Genomic DNA, 21920 nt, shown 5'->3' with positions numbered 1-21920 from the left:
ATGAAAATTTTAACTAGAAAGTGGCAGGAACAAAGAGGTATTAGCCACCAAGAAGCCAGGGGTCCATCCAGGACAAATGTGAGCCTTTTGCTTGGGGCCCGCCCTCAAGAGAATGAGGAGCTGGTGTGGCACTGCCCATACCAGGTGCTTTATCCATGCCATCCACCTCTCCTTCTGCCAGATGGGTAACACAGAGTGTTAGAAGGTGGGTTTTTTTTCCCTACATAAATGAGGTATTTTTAGAATTATGTTTTGGGGCTGGAGTGATGGCTTAGAAGTTAAGGTGCTTGTCTGCAAAGCCCAAGGACCCAGGTTCAATTCCCCAGGACCCATGTGAAGCCAGACGCAAAGTGGCACATGTGTCTGCAGTTCATTTGCATTGGCTACAGGCCCTGGAGTGTACCCACTCTAGCGTTCTCTCTCTCTCTCTCTTTCTCTCTCGCTCTCTTTCTCTCTCTCTCTCTCTCTCTCCCTCGCTCAAATAATTAAATAAAAAAGTTTTAAATTGAATTATGTTTTGAAAACTCTTTCAGAAGTTTGCAAGGTAAGTACAATGAACTCTGACAGGCTCTGCCCTTAGTGTCTTATCACTACTGTATAAATCCTGCCCGTCGTTGAGGCTGTTGTTACTGTCCCTCTTGCTGGTGTCTTGACCCTGTACCCCTAAACACCTAGGCAAGACCTCTGAAAACTAGGGACGCCATTCATTTGGGATTGAATTCAGGTCTTCATGCTTGCAAGGCACGCACTTTACCTGGTGAGCTATCTCCCCAGCTCTGATTTTACAGTCCTTTTTTTAAAAAAGAGGCATGTATGTGTTGTGTGTGTGTGTGTGTGTGTGTGTGTGTGTGTGTGTGTTGTGTTGGGCATGCATATATGTCTGCCGTCACATGTTCGGGTGGTGCGCATGCACGTGGAGGCCAGAGGTTGACATTGGGTGTTTCCTCATTCCTGTCCACCTTACCCTTTGAGACAGGGTCGCCTGCTAACCTAAAGTTTACCGACTGGGCTAGACCAGCTACGCGGTCAGCCTGAGAGATAGCCGCTGACTCTGCCTCCCCAGTGCTGGGATTCCAGCAGGCCTGTATCACGGCGCTTAGCATTTTACTTGGGTACTCGGGACCCAAACTCTGACACTTACACTTATGCAGCAAGTGCTTTACCCACAGAGCCATTGCCTCAGTCCCTACTTTTGTATTCTTGACAGCACTTATCTTTTCGGTTTGCAGAGAAGAGACTTGCCCAATAGGCAGCGAAACATGCTGGATTTAGTTCACCTCCCTGATTTAACATCTGCAAGCTGAGAACCCAGAGACATGAAGAACGTCCCAGTATAAATAACACAGATGCTGTCAAAGACGGGCCCAGTGTCTTCTAGCTCCAAGACCCGCATTACTGTCGTCGTACTTAGCAGGGCTGTAGGACCTGCCAGGTGATGAGGAGTGTGTGTGGGTTTGCAGGGGACTGAGCAGGACATGAACTATTTGCATTAAGATGGTCACACCTGCGTGTCTCATGGGAATACACCAACGGTGAACCGCTTCCTCTCCAGTAGGACACGGAAGAGCTAGCGCAGTTACCTTCCCACTGCCAGGACGGAACACCTGACCAGAAGCAGCTTACGGGAGGGAAGGGTTTATTTCAGCTCACAGTCCTGAGGGGAGGTTTCATCATGGCACGGCAGCACAGAGACATCACATCTTGTCACATCAGATGGGAGGTAGCGGCAAGAGTGAACTAGATCCAGCAAGGGATGCCCCAAGCCACACGACTCCAGCAAAGCCCCATCTCCCAAACAGCCACCAGCCAGCTGGGAATTGAGTATGAAGGTTAGCCAAGGACAAGTGAGGCAATGGGACGCCCTTCTATATTCAAACAACCCCCAGGGCACAGTGCACCCTTGCTGTTTGACATCATGACCTGAACAGCATCTAGGAAGCCTGGCAGGATGGAAAACTCCCTGGGTTGCCACAGAGCGAGGCCCTGATTCTTTCTGGAAGCCATCTATGTATCCGTAAGAAGAGGGTCTAGGGCTGGGGAGGTGGCTCAGCAGTTAAGGCGTCTGCTTGCAAAGCTAAAAGGACTGCAGTTCGATTCTCAGTACCCACATAAAGCACAAAACAACTAGAGGATCTGACATGCCCATTGTCTCTTTCTCTCCCTCTCTCTCTCAAATAAGTAAACAAACAAAATATTTTTAAAAGAGGGCGGGTTCCAATGACAGGATTGTCAGTAAGGGTAGCCTGGGCTTAGGAGTCTGAAATTCCGTATTCCTCAGAATGGTGAGCACAGCACACCTCAGTGCGTGTCTCGAAGAGGAAGCTAAGGTCCAGGGAGGGGAGGAGGGGTGCTTTGGGGACCTTCAGACAGGAAAGACTCATGGGAAAGGTGGCCCAGTGGGAAATCATATCGAGACAGACCAACAGAGGACTCGTTTTCCACATGTGACATCATGGAGACTAGAGAGGCCACGGACGCAGTGGCCCGCGGGCAGGCCCACCTCAGCTAGCCAGGGAGGACTTACTTCCCTCACATTTCACCCAGGAGCAGAGTCCCCATCGTGTTCTTTCTCCTTCTGGAACATCCCCCCTGTGGCTTTGCTGATCCCTGTTCACATCTCTTTCCTCCTCTGCCTGCTTCCTTCCCTTGTCATCCTTTTTCTTACCCGCCCGTTTTATGCCCCTCTGTTCTCATTGTTCCTAACCTTGCTTTTTCCTTGAATACTAACATTAATTATATTTGAGTAAATATAAGATTTCTTATGTTTATGCAAACACATGCAAATATATTTAGATATAAAATTCAAAGGTTTCTGATCATTTCCTTAAAAATTACCTTGGTCTCATATCTATCGCTTAAAATATTCCAACCGTACGGCGTTATTTATTTCATTAAGACTCTCATTTATACCTAATTAATTTCCTTACTCATGCAAATTCCATTTGAATTATGGCTCCGTACCTCATTAGATCATGATAATTTGTGAAACTCCTACAGTTGCTAATAGCCAGTCAGGGGAATTTATTTTTCCATAATATTGCTGTTTTATTAAACTTGTTTTAAGTATCCCAAGACAGCCCATAAGTCTGTAGATTTGTGAATCAGTGTATCCAGAGGTTTAAAGACAGAACTATAAGGAATGGTGAGGTGTGTGTGTTTGTGTGTGTGTGTATGCGTGTGTGTGTGTGTGTGTGCATGTGCATGGGGTAGTTCAGGAAAACTGAGTTATAAAATTCTTGACAGAAACTGACACCGTGAAAGAAATATTCCCTTATGCTAACAAGGATAAATATTATTGGCATAATTTTTTCCTGTATACTTTGCAATGTTCTAACATATCTTCAACATTTCTTATGTTGGAGTTTTGTGCCCAAAGGAGAGGTTACCTGTTTCTCTGTTAGAATTACTCTCCTGAGGAGCTGATTTTCCAGTCCTTTCATCGTGACAGTGAAATCAATGACAGACGTCTTAGCGTTGATCTCAGGGGTAAAGGCAGGGTTTGGTAGCTTCGTAGTAATGTAAAGTTTAAACGTGTCCATGATATCACATTCCTTGTCACCAACTTTCACCTACATGGGGTCAAACGTAAAATGCAAAACAACTTCAAGGACAGGACAGGGAATTTGGGTTCAATTTAGGAATGAGTCTACCAAAGGTCAGGGCCTTAAAAATGAATGCATTGTGAAGGAAAGTTGTGAAATTTTTATCACTGGTCTTAAATAAGGAAGCCTGTGAGGAGCTGGCTCAGCAGTTAAGGGTGCATGCTTGCAAAGCCTGAGGGTCTGGGTTCGATTCCCCAGCACCCACATAAGCCAGATGCAAAAAGTGGCCCATGCATCTGGAGTTTGTTTGCAGTGGCAAGAGGCTCTGGTGTCCTGGTGTGCCCATTCCTTCTCTCTCTCTCTGCTTCCAAATAAATCTATGTATTAAAAAAGAAAGCCAGTTCAGTTTCGAATAATTCAGGTTTGTGGCTTTGCCTGAAGATGTTTTTTAGACATGATATGAACCAGATCAAGTGCAAGCTTTATCTAAAACAAATGGTGGAATAAGGAGGACTTGGCACATCAAAGACCTGTCTTTTAACATTCTAGCCTTCAACACTCTCAACAATGGTTCAGATTTTTCCAGATTTTATATCCTAGTACCAATTTTGGCTGTGTTTCTTATAGGAATTATTACTTCGTTTTATATCCCACGGTCATATCTCAGACATATTTGACAACAGAGTAAATAGACTTTTTCCAAGAAAAAAATGCCAAGTTTTTCCCTCCAAGAAAGATAACACTGACTTTAAACACTATTATTTCCACCCTACTGAGAAACAACTGGTGTTTTTTTTTTTTATTTTATTCTTTCTGAAAATCAGCTGGAAATCATAGAGTTTCCAGATAGTGTCAATTTCTTTTTTCTCTTTCTTTCTTTCTTTCTTTCTTTCTTTCTTTCTTTCTTTCTTTCTTTCTTTCTTTCTTTTCTATCCTTTTTGTGTGTGTGTGTGGTTTTCTGAGGTAGGGTCTCGCTCTAGCTCAAGCTGACCTGGGATTCACTATGTAGTCTCAGGGTGGCCTTGAACTCATGGTGATCCTCCTACCTCTGCCTCCCAAGTGCTGAGATTAAAGGCGTGCGCCATCACGACCAGCTGATAACGTCAATTTCTAATTAATCACAATCCTGACCAGGATGGGAATATCCCCATGGCTGTTATCACACCCTCGGGCATCCAGGCCTTCACAGCAAAGGCAAGATCTAGGGTCTTTCAAAAGACCTTCAGGAATGAAGATTCTGTAACTTCCTCTGTCATGTTAAACAAGGCACACAAAATGAGCCAGATTCAGAGAGACAAATACTGTATACGACCTCACTTCTACATGGAATCTAAACCAATCAAGCTGTTGAAGCAGATAATCCAATGTTGGTTACCTCGGACTGGGCTGGGGGGTGGGCACAGGTGAGGCTGGTCAAAGGGCACAAACCTTCATTCATAATTTGAATAAATTCCAGATATGTAAAGTACAGATGAACATTTGTGGATCCACTAATGTGATTATGGCAATCACTATCCAAAGTGTAGGAATAGCAGGTTTGATTCCCAAGTACCCACATAAAGCCAACTGCACAAGGTGGCATATGCATCTGAAGTTCATTTCAGAGGTTAAAGGCCCTGGTGTGCCTATTCTCTCTGTCTGTCTGTCTCTTTCCCTGTCAAATAAATAAATAAATATTTTTAAAATGTATCAAAACATCACATGATACCACCTAATAACTAAAGGTTTTTATATTTCTATGTGTCAATTAAAAAGTAAATTTAAGGCTGGGCATGGTGGTGCGCGCCTTTAATCCCAGCACTCGGGAGGCAGAGGTAAGAAGATCACAGTGAGTTCAAGGCCACCCTGAGACTACAGAGTGAATTCCAGGTCAGCCTGGACTAGAATGCAACCCTACCCCCCAAAAAAAATAAAAGTAAATTTAGGGGCAAGAGAGATTAAAGTCACTTGCGTGCAAGGCCTGACAGCCTGGTTCAACCCCAGTGCCCACATAAAGCACAAAGTAGCCTAGGCATCTGGAGTTCGTTTACATAAATAAATAAATAAAAATAAAGCAAATTTAATCTTTAAAAACTCCTAGAAATTTTATGATGTATCATACATGGTACCCAATAAATATGTACAGTTATTATTTTTCAAGTAAAATGAAAGTGACTTGAAGAAAAACAAAGTACTCTGTACCACTTTAAAAGAGAATAAGGGGCCGGCCATGGTGGTGCACGCCTTTAATCCCAGCACTCAGGAGGCAGAGGTAGGAGGATCGCCATGAGTTCAAGGCCGCCCTGAGACTACATAGTGAATTCCAGGTCAGCCTGGACCAGAATGAGACACTACCTTATAAAACCAAAAAAAAAAAAAAAAAAAAGTGAGATAGAGAGAGAGAACAAGGGACTGGAGGGATAGCTTAGAAGTTAACGTATTTGCTGGCACAGCCAAAGGACCCTGGTTCGATTCCCCAGAACCTACAGTTAGCCAGATGCACAAGGGGTCGCACGCATCTGGAGGTTGTTTGCATTGGCTGGAGGCCCTGGGGCGCCCATTCTCTCTCGGTACCCCTCTCTCTCTCTCTCTCTCTCTCTCTCTCTCTCTCTCCCTCCCTCCCTCTTTCTCTATCAAATAAATAATAAAATATTTTTTTAAAAAAAAGGGAGAACAAGAAGTGAAGTAAGCTTTTGATGCCTAAAAAATAAATAAGTAAAAGGAAGCAGTGATTGTCAGATTAGAAATACCTTTCTTCAGCATACCAAATATTGCCACTGGAAAGAATTCACTTTCAGTGCTATGCTCAAAGAGATAAGTAGATGTCACCGTTGTTCTTTCCTTCCATCACTTGCACAAAAGCTCACCTTGAAAGTGGTGCCCGATTTAATGAAATTCTTCTCCAACACGTTATCCAGGGCTGGGTCCAGCTCCTCCCGGATGTCCTCAATGAGAAGGGGGCGACCCAACGAGAGGCTGTCCTCCAGGTGCGTGCGAAAATACTTATGGTTTAGTGACGTTACCTGAAAATGAATGGTTCGTCAGTCTATAAATCTCCCTCACTCTGTGCCCGCCCACCCCTAAATGAAAGCCAAGACATGTGTTGGACAGGTATCTGAGAAGGATGATGTAGTTACAAAAAATAAAAGCAAAAATTAAATTTTCAGAACTTGGTGAGGCCTGACTGTCAAGGTTCCCGATGTACAAGTACAGTTACTCTGATCCAGAGGAGGAAGGGAAGAAACACCCCAGAGAGAATATCAGATGGAGTTAGAAGGTGTGATCTCATGAGACCCATATACCTATATATGTCACTCAGGGACATTTATTATATTTATTTATTTTCTCAGGGCCAGTCCAAAATGAGCAGGTTATAAAAAGATAAACATAAAAATGTCCTAAGTGATATACTAACCTGTCTCTCCTAGTGGCTCAGGGAGAAATGATATTTTCCATAAAGTCAACCCAAATACTATATAAACTCATGTCATCTTGCCTTAGTTTAAAAAAAAGAAAATTAGAACTCTGAAAGCCTGTTAGGATCCTTCATTTTCAGACCAACATTTGTTATGAAAAAGAAACATTAGGGAGCTGGAGAAATGGCTTAGCAGTTAAGGGGCTTGCCTGTGAAGCCTAAAGACCCAGGTTTGATTCCCCAGGATGCACATTAGCCAGATGCACAAGGGGGCGCATGTGTCTGGAGTTTGTTTGCAGTGGCTGAAGGCCTTGGTGCACCCACTTTCTCTCTCGCTCAGTCTCTCTGTTCCTAAAAATAAATAAATAAATAAAACGTTTGAAAAAGACACACTGGTCTGGTTGAGCTTTACATGAGCCCAACTGGCTTTGAATGTTTACTTCTCCCGTGGTCCCTGTGGTCGCCTAATCGCGAAGATTCCCAAAAGCTCCTCTTAACTCTCTGTCTCAATGCTCGGTCCTGTGGATTCACCCATTGCCTTCTACTGCTAGAGACAGGAGCCACAGGAAGAGGTTCTCAATAATGAGGAATGAGAAGAGCCAAATGGATTATCTATTGCTATGGGGAAAAAAAGAGATGTGTAGTTGACCAATTGAATAAGTGAACTTTTGCCTTTTTTTTTTTTTTTTTTGTGGATGTGTGTTTGCAGTAAGAGAGAGAGAGAGAGAATACATGAGTATGTGAGTATGCATGCAGAAGTCTGAGGAAAATGTCTGGTGTCCTCTATCACTTTCTGCCTGATTTCCTTAGACAGAAACTCTTGCTGAACCTGGCTCTCCATTCTGTCTGTTAAACTGTCTGACCCTGGAGCCCAAGCAATGCCCCTATCTTCACTCTCTCAGGGCTGGGGTTATAGGCATACGGGCTATGCCTGATGTTTTACGTGGTACGAGGGATTCAATTCAGGTCTTCATACTGAGCCATCTCCCCGGCCCCCGGCCCTGCTTAAATTAAAAAGAAAATAAAGGGCTAGAGGGATGGCTTACAGGTTAAGGCACTTGCCTGCAAAGCCAGAGAACCCAGATTCAATTCCCCAGGACCCAGGTTAGCCAGATGTGCAAGGGGCGCATGCATCTGGAGTTTCTTTGCAGTGGCTGGAGGCCCTAGCGTGTATATTTTCTCTCTGTCTCTTTCTCTCCCCCACCCCTGACACTAATAAATAAATTTTAAAAAAGAAAATCTTTTAAAAAAAAGAAAAGAAAAAATACTACTGATAAATAATAAAATGATAATAAAAATAAATAATAATAATAAACATAAAAACATGTACATGAAGGATGTTGTCTGCTTGGGTTAATTGCTTTTTTTATATAAACTAGGGGCTTTGGAGGCCATACTGTGATAAATTTCCTGCGTCTAAGCACAGAGCTTTGGCCAGCTTACTAAGTAAGCTGCAGTAAGACCCCAGGAAGACTACATTGGCTATGTTCTGTCTCCCAACAGGTAAGCTCTGGTCTTGGTGCTTCCCTTTCTAAACAAAGAAATAATCATTTTTAACTGGCAGTTTATTTAGGATTCTCTTTAACCATCATTAGCATCTTGATAAACTGAAAATAATATCTCAGAGTCAGGTTTGTTTGTTTGTTTGTTTGTTTGTTGAGTTTAATTAGCTTGTGTGTCTTGTATGGAAGCTCCGCGTGACAGCCTGGCTCAATGTGCTGTGGACTCCGGGGAGACTTGATGAAGGCGTTCTCTCTCCAGAAGTCAGAGCTGCAGCTCCTGGAGATGGCACTTAAGGAGGCCTTGGCAAAGCTGCCAGCCAGGGCACAGGCTGCCCTGGACACACGAGGCGCACTTTGTTTTCCATTCGTGTGTGTCTGGGCAGCTGCTTATCTGCATATTCAGAAAGTAAGAGAATACAGTTGGACCTGCTTACCCCCCAGCAGTACATAGCTTCTAAAGTAAGGATGTGGGCCGCAGAGATGGCTCAGCACTTAAAGGCTCTTGCTTGCAAAGCTGGACAGCGCTGGTTCAATTCCCCAGTACCCACGTAAAGCCAGATGGATGCACAAAATGACTCGTGTGTCTGGAGTTCGTTTGTGGTGGCAGGAGGCCCTGGCAGGCCTATACTCTCTCTCTCTCTCACACACACACACACAAATAAATAAATAAAAATATTTTAAAAAGAAAAAAAATTTTTTTAAAGCTATTCCACTTAAAAAAGAAAAAGAACAGGGCTGGAGAGATGGCCTAGCGGTTAAGCGCTTGCCTGTGAAGTCTAAGGACCCCGGTTCGAGGCTCGGTTCCCCAGGTCCCACGTTAGCCAGATGCACAAGGGGGCACACGCGTCTGAAGTTCGTTTGCAGAGGCTGGAAGCCCTGGCGCGCCCATTCTCTCTCTCTCCCTCTATCTGTCTTTCTCAAATAAATAAATTAATTAATTAATTAATTTTAAAAAGAAAGAACAGAAGAATGTGTTTCAGGTAGGTTTCTGTTACTCCCACAAGCAGATGTCTGGGATAAGATTTTGTATCAGGAAAGACGTCACTGAAGGCTATCAGTGAATATCACGCGGCAATGGGGTGATGGAGCTTCTGTCAGGAGCAATGGCGGCCACGTGAAGTAGGAGAGCCCTTGGGGATGAGAATGTACAGGGGTGGTTGGTTATCTGACTCCAGCGAGCAGGTGTAGCAATCCCCAAGGGAGACAAGGGAATGGCACCCAGAGACAGTGGCAGCAGCAGTAGACCTGGGTCCAGGGAGACTAAGCCCAAGAACAGGGGTGTTCTGAGGCACCCATCCCGTGGTCTTCCCCTGGGAATGTGGCTCTTGAGGAACCTTGTAGAAGCCCCACCCCACACTCCTTAATTCCTACCTCTACTTATGCCCTCATGGGGTTCACTGTTAAGATTCCTCTGGGATGCCTTAGGGAACACCGAGTATTTCTGCAGATGGGGGGGTATCTTGGATAAGCTCTTGAGCAAGCACTATTAGCAAATCATCTACTTGCCTGGGAAGCCCTGAACTGCAAAAGAAACTTGTCATCATTTTATCATTAAATTTCATGTTTGTTGTAAGCTTAATTTTGGATTCATTTTCATTTGTTTATTAGAGACACAGAGAAAGAGAGGGGGAGAGAGAATGGGCACGCCAGGGCCTCCCGCCACTGAAAACGAACTCCAGACGCATGCGCCACCATGTGAATCTGGTTTATGTGGGACCTGGAGAATCGAACCTGGGTCCTTAGGCTTTGTAGACATGTGATTAACTGCTAAGCCACCTCTCCACCCCATAAACTAAACTTTAAAATATTTTATTGATTTGCAAGGAGAGAGAGAGAGAGAGAGAAAGAACATGGGCAGGCAGGGACCTCTTGCCATTGGAAGTCCCTTTATTTAAATATTTTATTGATTTATGTACATGTAGAAAGATAGAGACAGAGAGCGAGAACACCCACTGCAAACGAACTTCAGATGCATGCACCATCTTGCGCATCTGCCTTACTGAGGAACTGAACCCAGGTCATTAGGCTTTGCAAGCAAGCGCCTTAACCACTGAGGCATCTCTCCTGCCCCAAGCTTCTTTTATTGTTGTTTTAAGCATCTTGTAAAAACTCTTTATTGCTTTAAAAAAGGAATCCCTCCTTTTCTTAGTTTACTGGCATTTTATCACAAATGGGTACTGGGGTGTTGGTTTGTTTGGAGGCAGGGTCCCACTCTAGCTTAGGCTGAACTCACTCTGTAGTCTCAAGCTGACCTTGAACTCACAGTGATCCTCCCACCCCTGCCCCCTGAGTGCTGGGACACAAAGTGTGTGTCACCATGCCCTGCTTTGGCTACTGAATTTTACCCAGTGCTTACTTATCAAGAAGGCCAAGTGATTTTTCCCCAACCATGATGACACACTTTGACTAATTCATTTAAGTTCAATAATATTGGAATTGTGAGGTTATAATAGAGCTGTGCAGAGGACGTAAACATGTGCAAAACCATAAAGCTGACTAGAAAGAAGTTTATGGTACAGCAGAAATAAAAGAGACGAATGCACAAAGTGTAATAATTCAAGATAGACTCGGAGTCCGTGACAGAAATGGATCTGGGACGATTGTGGCTGGCCGTGCTAAGCTGGTGACACGGAAAAGTCTTCATGAAGGTAATGCTGGATATAGACCTCAAAGAACGTTTTAGGCTTTTGTCTGATATATGAGACATTCTTATTAGTAGAAATAACATAAGCAAAAATATTCTGTAAACCGGGCATGGTGGCGCACGCCTTTAATCCCAGCACTCGGGAGGCAGAGGTAGGAGAATCGCCATGAGTTCGAGGCCACCTTGAGACTAGAGTGAATTCCAGGTCAGCCTGGATCAGAGTGAGACCCTACCTCGAAAAAAAAAAAAAAAAATCTGTGAAAGTTAATCTTGTTTGTCAACTTGAGGAGGTTTAGAAGGCCAGAAAAGCCCTGTCTCCAGGCTTGTCTGTAAGAGATGGACTAGATGAGAGAGGCTGACTGAGGTGGAAAGAGCCCCCGCTAAACACAGGTGGCACTGCCCCAGCGGGCTGCAGTCCTGGACTACATGGTACACAGCGCCGGCCACTGCTCCCTCTGTGCTGTGACTGTGGACTCAGTTGGACCAGCTCCTTTGTAATGGGAAACTGAGGCTCACAGAACCAGCACCAGGGACTGAGTAGCGTATCAGCAAATGTATTCATGTCAACAAGGACTCAGAGGAATAACTTCCAAGGCCTGAGTGCTGAGCCCTGATGGCTCAGAGTTTTTCTTTTTGCTTTTGAGTTTTAGAGAGAGCAAGAGCAAGAGTGAGAGAGAGAGAGAATTGGCACACCAGGGCCTCAGCCACTGAAATTGAACTCCAGACACTTGCGCCATCCAGTGGGCATGCGCAACCTTGTGCTTGCCTGGCCTTCCTGCATCTGGTTTATGGGAGATTGGAGGGTCCTTAGGCTTCACAGGCAAGTGCCGTAACTGCTAAGCCATATCTCCAGCCCAAGTTTTTGTTTTGTTTGGTTTGGTTGGGTTGTTTTTGTTTGTTTTTCAAGGTAGGGTCTCCCTCTAGCCCAGGATGACCTGGAATTCACTCTAGTCTCAGGCTGGCCTTGAACTCATGGCAATCTTCCTACCTTTGCCTCATGAGTGCTGGGATTAAAGGCACGTGCCACTACACCTGGCCCTCCAAGTTCTTTTTTAATCTTTTATTTTTATTTATTAGAGAGACAGAGAGAGAGAGAAGCAGGTATAGATAGATAAATAGATAGATGATAGATAGATAGATTAGAGAGAGAGAGAATGGGCATACCAGGGCCTCCAACCACTGCAAATGAACTCTAGACACATGCACCATCTTGTGCATCTGGCTCACATGGGCCCTAGAGAATGACACCTGGGTCCTGAAGCTTCACAGATAAGCGCCCTAACCACTAGGTGCTTTCTCCAGCCCTCAGAGTTTTTCTAGACAGTGTGGCTGGCAGTCTGACATCGCCTTGAATTCTTTACACTTGCGGTGGTTACAAGTTTCCGTGGTTAACGTGATTTGGGGGCACAAACAGAAAAATTCCTTAGCCATCAGTCAGTGATAAAGCACAAATGTAGAACAGAACGCTGTGCGTTCAGGGCTGTCTGTGCCTACGGCTGGACTGACCGGGACCCACTCGAGCAGGGGGGAGCTGCATAGACGGGGGGAGTCAGGCTCATGTTGTCTCTCTGGTAAAGGCTTGTACAGTAGACACGTGTGTTTCAGAGCATCGTCCGGGCCTGGGTTCTTTGTTAGGTTTCCTCCTCCCACACTTCCCACTCCTGCTGCCTTTTCTGCATCACGATGGACCGTACGCACTCAAACTGCAAGCCAAAATAAGCCCTTCCACAATAAGTCGGTTCTGTCAGTTATTTTGTCACAGCGATGTGAAACGTAGCATCTCAAAACCTGTCTCAAAAAATATGTATGTAAATATGCATTTGTGTGTGTGTGTCTAGGAATACAGTCTAAGAAGAAACACTGAATCGTTCATACTGATAACTAAATTGAAATCCACATGGCAACAAGATCCCCAAGGAAGACGGAACTGTGTCATCCTGAGCTTGTCTAGCCTCACTTCAAAATTAACACCATATTGGGCCCCAAAGCCAATGTTGGATGCTGGTATGCTGTGTAGTGCCAAGTGCCTGGGCTTAGGTTGGCATAAATGGCCTCGAACTGAGGGATCGCTCTTTTTGCCAGTTTCCTATTAAACAGCATGCAAGGTCCAGAACCAACGCCCCATTCAGCACTGGCCAAAGCAGTGAGCCTGGGAGATGGAGGGAGTGAATTCAACAAAGCTACTGCTGCAAAATGCTGTTACAAAAGTCAAGGGCGCAGGCTGGGGTGATGGCTCGGTAGGGAAAGCGCCTGGCAACCAACATGAGGGCCCGAATACAGATGCCCACGTAAATGCCAGGTATGCTGGCACAGAGATAGGCAGATCCCTGGGGCAAACTGGCTACTGGGCTAACTGAATCAGTGAGCTCGGGGTTCAGGAAGAGACCCCAACTCAATAAATAAGGTAGAGGGTGGCTGGAGAAAACAGCTGATATCAACCTCTGGCCGCCAAATGCACTCACATGTATAGACACATATACACATGTACATTGCATACACGTATGCGTACACACATACACACACACACACACATCAAGAGAGCAAATTAGCAAACATTTGTTAGAGAGATGATGCTAGAGTTTGCACTGAAATGTGGCCAAAGGCCTGAGTGTTTAGCCTTCAGCTTGGAAAGGTTGGAAACTTCAAGAGCTGGAGCCTAGAGGAAGGGACTTAGGTCCCTGGAAACGTGTCCTTGAAGGGGACACTCCTCCTTTCTCTCTTCAACATCCCGGCCAAGAGGACACGCCTTCCCCACATACTGTTCCTGTGACCTGCTTCCTCGGCCCAAAGTGGAGCGTGGACTGACATCTCGCAAACGGTGAATCTTCATAAGCTGATCATCCCCCAATATTTGTGACAGTAACGGAAAACTGGCTGTCACAGACTTCATGGGTGGCAGGTTCAGCGAAATTGTGATTTAAAAAGGAAATGTTATGTTTTCCCATGCACCAAATTCAACGTACCTGCAAGTCATTTTCTTTTTCCTTTGACTTAATCCAAGTTTTTCCTTGGGTTTGGGGATCTATGAGGAGAGGGTATCTGGTGGCCTTTGTCACAATAATGCCATTCTGAATGGACAGGTCATCTCCCGGCAGCCCCTGCAGCCCCCACTCGCCAATCTGAACAAGAAAGAAAAATGGAATTTGCCCACAGACTTGAGGGCAGGAATGTGTTCCTTTGTCATTAAGAGCTCTATAATACATAATATATAGTAATGATAATAATAATTGGGACATTTGTTTTCCTTGGGACTATGCAACTCAGATCCAGAAAAAAAAAAAGTTGTGAGCCAGATAATGTTAACTTTAGAAAGTAAACTTTGGGCTGGAGGGATGGCTTAGCAGTTAAGACATTTGCCTGCAAAGCCAAAGGACCCAGGTTGGATTCCCCAGGACCCACGTTAGCCAGATACACAAAGGGGCGCATGCATCTGGAGATCGTTTGCAGTGGCTGGAGGCCCTGGTGCGCCCATTCTCTCTCTCTCTCTCTCTCTCTCTCTGCCTCTTTCTGTGTCAAATAAATAAAAATAAAATAATTTAAATTGGGCATGGTGGTGCACACTTTTAATCCCAGCACCTGGGAGGCAGAGGTAGGAGGATTGCCATGAGTTCAAGGCCACCCTGAGAATTCAGAGTGAATTCCATGTCAGCCTAAACTAGAGTGAAACCTTACCTTGAGAAAACAATAAATAAATAAAATAATTTTTTAAAAAAGAAAGTAAACTTTGACTCTAATAGATCCTAAGTGACATATGCCTAGTTTGACCTCTTATGGTGTATGAAGCAGCTTTGTAAATTGACTGCACATCGTCCTTGATGTGGAGTTAGAGGAGGCCAAAGTGAAGTGATATCAAAGAGGAGGGATGTGTTCCTGATGCTTCCCCTTCCTGCCCTTTGGTACTGCCTACAAGGCTTATTGATAGGTAACAACAGGGCTGAGGAGATGGCTTAGCAGTTAAGACGCTTGCCTGCCAAGCCTAAGGACCCAGGTTTGATTCCCCAATATCCACATAAGCACAAGATAGTGTATGCATCTGGAGTTCAACTGCAGTGGCTGGAGGCCCTGGTGCACCAATTCTCTCTCTTGCTCACTCATAAAAAAAATTACAAAAAAAAAATAGGTAACTACAGAACTGGAGAACAATTAAATTAACTAAGACCAAGATATACTGCTAGGAGATTATCGATGATATGTGTGAATATTTCCTTCTCCAAATTTTGGTGTAATTGCCTGACTCCTTCCACATGATCAGTACATTAAAAAAAAAAAAAAAACAGACATGCTATGAACCAACCAGCCTCCACCCTTGCTAAATTACTCCAGGATTTCCAAGGGCCATGATGAATAAAGAACTCCCTGGGTCACCTCGCTTTAGAGTGCCAATGCATAATTATTTCCCATAAGGATGAGTTCAAACAGAGAAACACCACCACAGATGTGAACAGCCATTGCTCACCCAGCCTGCTCCCTCTACACCTTTGGACTGGAATTCAGATCCACCCCCAAACACACCTTAGGACTGGATAATGTCTGCCCCCAGTGACACATCCCTGCTGGGGGTTCAAGTAGGAAGTTTAATTTAAAAAAAAATGGGGCTGGAGAGATGGCTTAGCGGTTAAGCGCTTGCCTGTGAAGCCTAAGGACCCCAGTTCGAGGCTCGGTTCCCCAGGTCCCACGTTAGCCAGATGCACAAGGGGGCGCACGCGTCTGGAGTTCTTTGCAGAGGCTGGAAGCCCTGGCGCGCCCATTCTTTCTCTCTCCCTCTATCTGTCTTTCTCTCTGTGTCTGTCGCTCTCAAATAAATAAATAATTAATTTAAAAAAAATGCCTGAGTTAGCTGGGAGTGGTGGTTTACACCTTTAATCCCAGCACTCAGGAGGCAGAGGTAGGAAGATAACTGTGAGTTTGGGGCCAGCTTGAGACTCCATAGTGAATCCCAGGTCAGCCTGGGCTGGAGTGAGACCCTACCTCGAAAACAAAACAAGAAAGCCTGAGCCTTTGGGGCCACACAAACTATCACATTCAAACTACTACAAGTGCCATTACTTTTACTCTGAAAACAAGCTTTCCTTGTTTAAAAAAAAAAAAAAATCTCATTAATTTGTTTGCATGAAGAAAAAGTGTGTGTGCACCGAGGTCTCCTGCCATTGCAAACGGACTCCAGATACATGTGTCTCTCTGTTCATCTGGCTCAACATGGGTACTAGGGAATCGAACCCTGGGCCAGAAGGCTTGGCAAGCAAGTGGCTTCAACCACTGACCCATCTCCCCTGGCTCGTGAGCTTTCTTAAAATGCAAACAAACTCCTGTGCTACATAAAAAATTCTTTTTTTTCCTACTCCATAGGCATGTTCAAAAACATCTCTTCAATTAATGTAGTAAAAAATAGGTGGACCTTGCCTTGTCAGAAATAAAATGAGACTAAAACTCAGATGTTATGAAGAAGAGAGCCCAGCTTACAGTTGGAGGGTCCACCAACATGGCGATCAGGTTCAGGTTTTCCGTGAAAGGGATCTTCCGCGCTTTCAGCTCTATCTCCCACTGATCTTTCAGCAGGTAGTTCCGAAACACCTGATTGAAAGGGCCGAGGTAGGAGAGGAAGCCAGTGCACAGCAGGACGTCACCCACGAGTCTGTCAAGACACAAGCCGGCTCCCCAGAGTGAGATGCACACAGCTGGGACGGCCCAAGGCAGCTTAGCTTTGTCACCCGGTCAGTTCCCACTGCTCCCCTACCTCTAATTTTCCTACATACCTCTCATTCCCCCTCTTTAAGTTTTCTGAAGACCCCAGGATACATTTGCATTTGAATAAACCATTGATCTACACTTCCAATGCGCTGGAGAATTGAGCCGTATCCGCGTGGTTCTGGCCCACAAGACACCACCAAGGAAATCCCAGTAGCCCTCTGGGAGCCGGGTGCTTCCAGCTGTGAGCAGTGAGGTTGTGGGAGTCACAGACCAGACGCCCCCGGGACTCCGGCCTCGATGGTCTCTAATGTCACGGAAGCAGATCGGGAGGGACAGATGGCCCAAACCAAAATTCATACCTATTAATCTGAGCTCTGAACTCTTTGCTCTGCTGCGTCCAGCGCACTTTTTCCCCGCTCAGCCCGTCGATGAGCGTGGAGGCCGCCTGCATCTTTTTCCGGCACATGTCAGCATCATTGAGCAGATCCTGCACTCGTGAAGGAGAAACGTTTGTCTCAGACTGCTTCTTATTTCTATTTATTTTATATTTTGTGTGTGTACATGCATGTACGCATGGAGGTCAGAGGACCACCTCAGGTGTCAGGCCTCAGGGGAGCTGTCCACTGTTCGAGACACAGGGTCTCTCATTGGCCTAGCAGTAGAGTAGAGTAGCTAGCTAGCAAGACCCACAGACCCACGTGATCTCACCTCCCCAGCCTGGGCACACATTATCACGCCTACATTTGTCTTCTCTTAGGTGGGTTCTGGGAATCAAACTCGGATTTTCATGCTTGCCAAGCAAGCAGCTTCCTCAACAAACTTTCTCCTCTACCCTCAGATGATTTTAAAAATATATATATTTTTAATTTACCATATATTTGCAAGGAAAGAGATAGAATGGGCAGATATGCCAGGGCCTCCTGCCACTGTAAATGGAACTCCAGAGGCATGCACCACTTTGTGCATCTGGCTTTATGTGGGTACTGGGGAATCGAACCCAGGCCGTCAGGCTTTGCAAACAAGCACCTTTGACCACTAAGCTATCTCTCCAGCCCTCAGACACCTCAATAAGGTGCTTGAACAAACAACTATTATATCTACACATAAAACTACATGGAGGAATTTCTCAACTTGCAAAATAAAGACAGTCTGAAAATAATACAGCGACAGAGCTTCACCTATGAACGTTTGATACTCATTCATGAGATGGTGATTACATCTTATAAAATTTCAAAGAAAGAAAATGAGGCTAAAGTTCAAAGAAATTGTGTGATAATCAAAGTTACATAAAGTTCTAGCAAATATTTTCCAGACAGTAACAATGATCATAGTAACAGAGATTTTCTTTTTCCTTTTCTATTAAAGTTTTGGTCGGCATACAGAATAAAGGGTTTCATTATGCCATTTTCATACCTATATATCATTATACTTTGTTCATATTTGTTCCCTCATTATCCCCTTTTGCCTCCCCCCCCCCTTCCTGTTGGTCCCATTCCTCTCCGGAAGTAGTTTCCTGTCAGCTTTCATGTCAAATACATAAGCATGTGTGTGTATGTATCATCGTGTCCTGTTCTATACAGGTATGTACAGATAGATTTTGACTCCACATACACGAGAAAGCACACAGTACTTGAGCAACGACAAACACTTGCTCTGATGTGAACAGTACACAGTGGGCGCATGTACCAAGATGTCCTCAGTACCCCACAAGTAAGTCTATGTCTTTGTACCAGTCATTTTTGAAACTGTGCTTGATGGAAATTTTAAAAGGCTGTTTCAGACCTGCTGGAACTGAAATCGGATACGAATGTGTGCAAAGTCCCCACACGCCGTCTGGGCGGACTCACCATTTTCTCATTCATCGCAGAGTCAAATTTTGCTTGGACTTTGTCCAGCTCGGCCTGCTTCTCATCCAGCAGGGACTGGGCCTTCCCTAGCTCCGCATTCGCCACGGCTAAGCGGCCCTCCTGTTTAGCCAGGTTTGCCTGAAAGGGAAGAAGAAGTGTTTGGCCCCGAGTCACACTGGCTTTATGAAACATTCATGGACTTAGTTGGTGAATTACAACATAAATTACGTGGTTTTTGCAGAGAACGCTTCCTTCGGGGGTGATCTTGCTCAGTGTTTCAACTGGGGAGGCATAAGGCCTTGGGGATAGTTTATTAATTTTCCCCTTTTAATTATTAATGACCAATATGGAAAATGAAACAAGGCAGAAGAAGCAGAAAAGAATACCCCTGATTTTTCTCAGACATCACTTGTAAGTACTGCATCATTTTGATTCTTTTCACTTAACATAATGTAATGATTTCCCCATATAAATAACATAATGTAATAAATAAATAAATAACATAATGTAATGATTTCCCCATATCCTTAACATTTTTATGAACATTGGTGCTATGACTACATGATGTCCTGTCACTTCAATGTATCATAATTTGGTTAACATTTTTCCTACTTTTGTATATTTCTTCCCCTCCCACCATTTTATTTTTGAGAGAGAGAGAGAAAATGGATGCACCAGGGCTTTCAGCCACTGTGAATGAACTCCAGATGTGTGCGCCCCCTTGTGTGCATGTGTGACATTGCATGCTTGCATCACTGTGCATCTGGCTTAAGTGGGACCTGGAGATTCGAACATGAGTTCTTAGGCTTCTCAAGCAAGTGCCTTAAATGCTAAGCCATCTCTCCAGCACCCCCTACCACCATTTTTAATTCTCATAAATAATAGTTGCCAGATATAGTGATGCAGGCCTTTTAATCCCAGCACTTGGGTGGCAGAGGTAAGAGGATTGCAGTGAATTTGAGGCTGAGACTACATAGTGAATTCCAGGCCAGCAGGGGCTAGAGTGAGACTCTACCTCAAAAATAATAATAATAATAATAATAATAATAATATAGTAATTAATCATATTGGCTATGTACACATTTGGTCTTGTTTCTTTGATAAACATACTCTGAAATGAAATTACTGTAATAGTCCTTTATTTTCTAATTCCTAAAACATGATCAGTGTCTGTTTCTTGTCAGTTTAAATAATGAATCAAACATGTCAGCTCAGAGCTCCCTAGAGTAGACATCCTTTGATAACTTGTGAGCTTGCTTTCTTGCTCAGCATTTGAGGTTTTGTTCGTTTCCATTTTAGCCCTTTTCCCTAGGAAACTTTTCAGCTCATTTAGTCTGTCTAGTATATTTACCTAGAACTGTGTGCAGCTCGTTCTTTGATTATTTAAACCTGTCCTTCAGGGATGACATAGATTCATCTTTCCATGCTCATTTGACTTTGTGAATTTTCTTCATGACCAGCTTTTCCTCCCAAGAACATGTCTCTGTGTACTTGCTCCTTGCAAAGCCCCAGTTCTTGGGTTTGCTTATTAGTTTTCCTGCTTTTTCCCTATTCAGTTTTACTGTTTTACTATTCAGTTTTTTAAACAATATTTTATTTATTTGAGAGAGATAAAGGGAGAGAGAGAGAGAGAGAGAAATAACAGGCATGCCAGGGCCTTTAGCCACTGCAGGTACCTCCAGAAGCATGTGCCACCTTGTGCATCAGGTTTATGTGGGTAATGGTGAATTGAACCTGGGTCCTTAGGCTTTGCAGGAAAGTGCCTTAACCTCCCCATCTCTCCAGCCCATGGTTTTTTTGTTTGTTTGTTTACTGGGTTGTTTGTTTGTTTTTGTTTTGCTTTTCGAGGTAGAGTCTCGCTCTAGCCCAGGCTGACCTGGAATTCACTATGTAGTCTCAGGGTGGCCTCGAACTCAAGGCAATCCTCCTACCTCTGCCTCCTGAGTGCTAGGATTAAAGGCGTGCACCATCACGCCCAATTTTACTGTTGTTTTTGTTAGTTCTGTTTTGCTTTCCTGAAAGTTTATATGTGTGCTTGTGATTATGAAATGTAATTCTTTGTAATTTGAAAAAAAATAAGTGGGCTGGAGAGATGGTCCAATGATTATAAAGGTGCTTGCTTACCAAGCCTGCTCATCTGGGTTTGATTCTCCAGTACCCATGTAAAGCCAGGCACACAAAGTGGCACATGCATCTAGAGTTCGTTTGCAGTGGCAGGAGGCCCTGGTGTGCCCTTTCTCTCTCATCTCTCTCAAAAAAAAAAAAAATTTAAATTAAAAAAATGCATCTGTGCTTGTGATTATGAACTTCTACCTTTTTTTTTTTCTTTCAAAGTAGGGTCTCACTCTAGCTCAGGTTGACCTGGAATTCACTATAGAGTCTCAGGGTGGCCCCAAACTCACTGTGATCCTCTTACCTCTGCCTCCCAAATTCCAGGATTAAGGCATGCACCACCACATTTTATTTTTATTTATTAATTTGAGAAAGAAAGAGAGAGAGATACAGAAATAGGCAGGGAAAGAGAGAGAATGGGTGTGCCAGGGCCTCTAGCCACTGCAAACCAAGTTCAGATGTGGGAGCCCCCTTGTGCATCCGGCTTACATGGGTCCTGGGAAGCCAAACCTGGGTCCTTTGGCTTTGCGGGAAAGTGTTTTAACTGCTAAGCCATATCTCCAGCCCCCAGCTAATTTTTAAAACTATTTTATTTATTTATTTATTTATTTATTTATTTATTTATTTATTTATTTATGAGAGAGAGAGAAAGAGGAAGATAGAAAGAGAGAGAAAATGGGCATGCCTGGTCCTCTAGTCACTGCTAATAAACTCCAGACGTATGCACCACCTTGAGTACTGGGAAGTAGAGCCACAGATATTTCCTTCTCAAATTTTTGCCAGTGTGTCTTCCCACTATGCCCCAAGGGCTTGCTCGTTCTCATTTCTCTTCTTTAAGGTCTTTTTCTTTCTTTGTTTCAATAGTTTGTGTTCTAGATTGTACATAACATCCTCTTTCTGTGTTTGCAATTCATTACATTTGTAGTTGTCAATCCTAGTTTCTGTAAGCTTAGTTTGGGATCCAGTAAGAAAACCTGGTCTGTAAGTCAATCTCCGAACTTCTAGGAAATGGCAATTTGGTTATTATTGTCGACAAATACATTTTCTGTTTTAATTTAAAAGTTACTTTTGGGGCTGGAGAGATGGCTTAGCGGTTAAAAAACTTGCCTTCAAAGCCAAAGGACCCAGTTTCAATTCCCCAGGACTCACGTAAGCCCAAATGCACAAGGTGGCTCATGCATCTGGAGTCCG

At 44.2% G+C, this 21920-nt stretch overlaps 1 protein-coding gene across 1 annotated transcript in view; it reads right to left on the bottom strand.

Moving 5' to 3' along the window:
* Positions 1-21920, bottom strand: part of Dnah8 (dynein axonemal heavy chain 8) — a 313617-nt gene that overhangs the window by 96072 nt on the left and 195625 nt on the right. The window contains exons 72-77 of the mRNA XM_045156110.1: positions 18618-18755; positions 17130-17257; positions 16543-16714; positions 14046-14201; positions 6389-6544; positions 3387-3569 (exon numbers count right to left, since the gene is read on the bottom strand). Coding sequence (XP_045012045.1) covers positions 3387-3569; positions 6389-6544; positions 14046-14201; positions 16543-16714; positions 17130-17257; positions 18618-18755 — 933 coding nt within the window. The remainder of the gene's footprint in view (positions 1-3386; positions 3570-6388; positions 6545-14045; positions 14202-16542; positions 16715-17129; positions 17258-18617; positions 18756-21920) is intronic.

Source organism: Jaculus jaculus, chromosome 8 (assembly GCF_020740685.1).
Source record: "Jaculus jaculus isolate mJacJac1 chromosome 8, mJacJac1.mat.Y.cur, whole genome shotgun sequence".
Classification (NCBI taxonomy): Eukaryota; Metazoa; Chordata; class Mammalia; order Rodentia; family Dipodidae; genus Jaculus; species Jaculus jaculus.
Note: the sequence above shows the minus strand (reverse complement) of the source record. Positions and strands in the feature narration are given on the sequence as shown.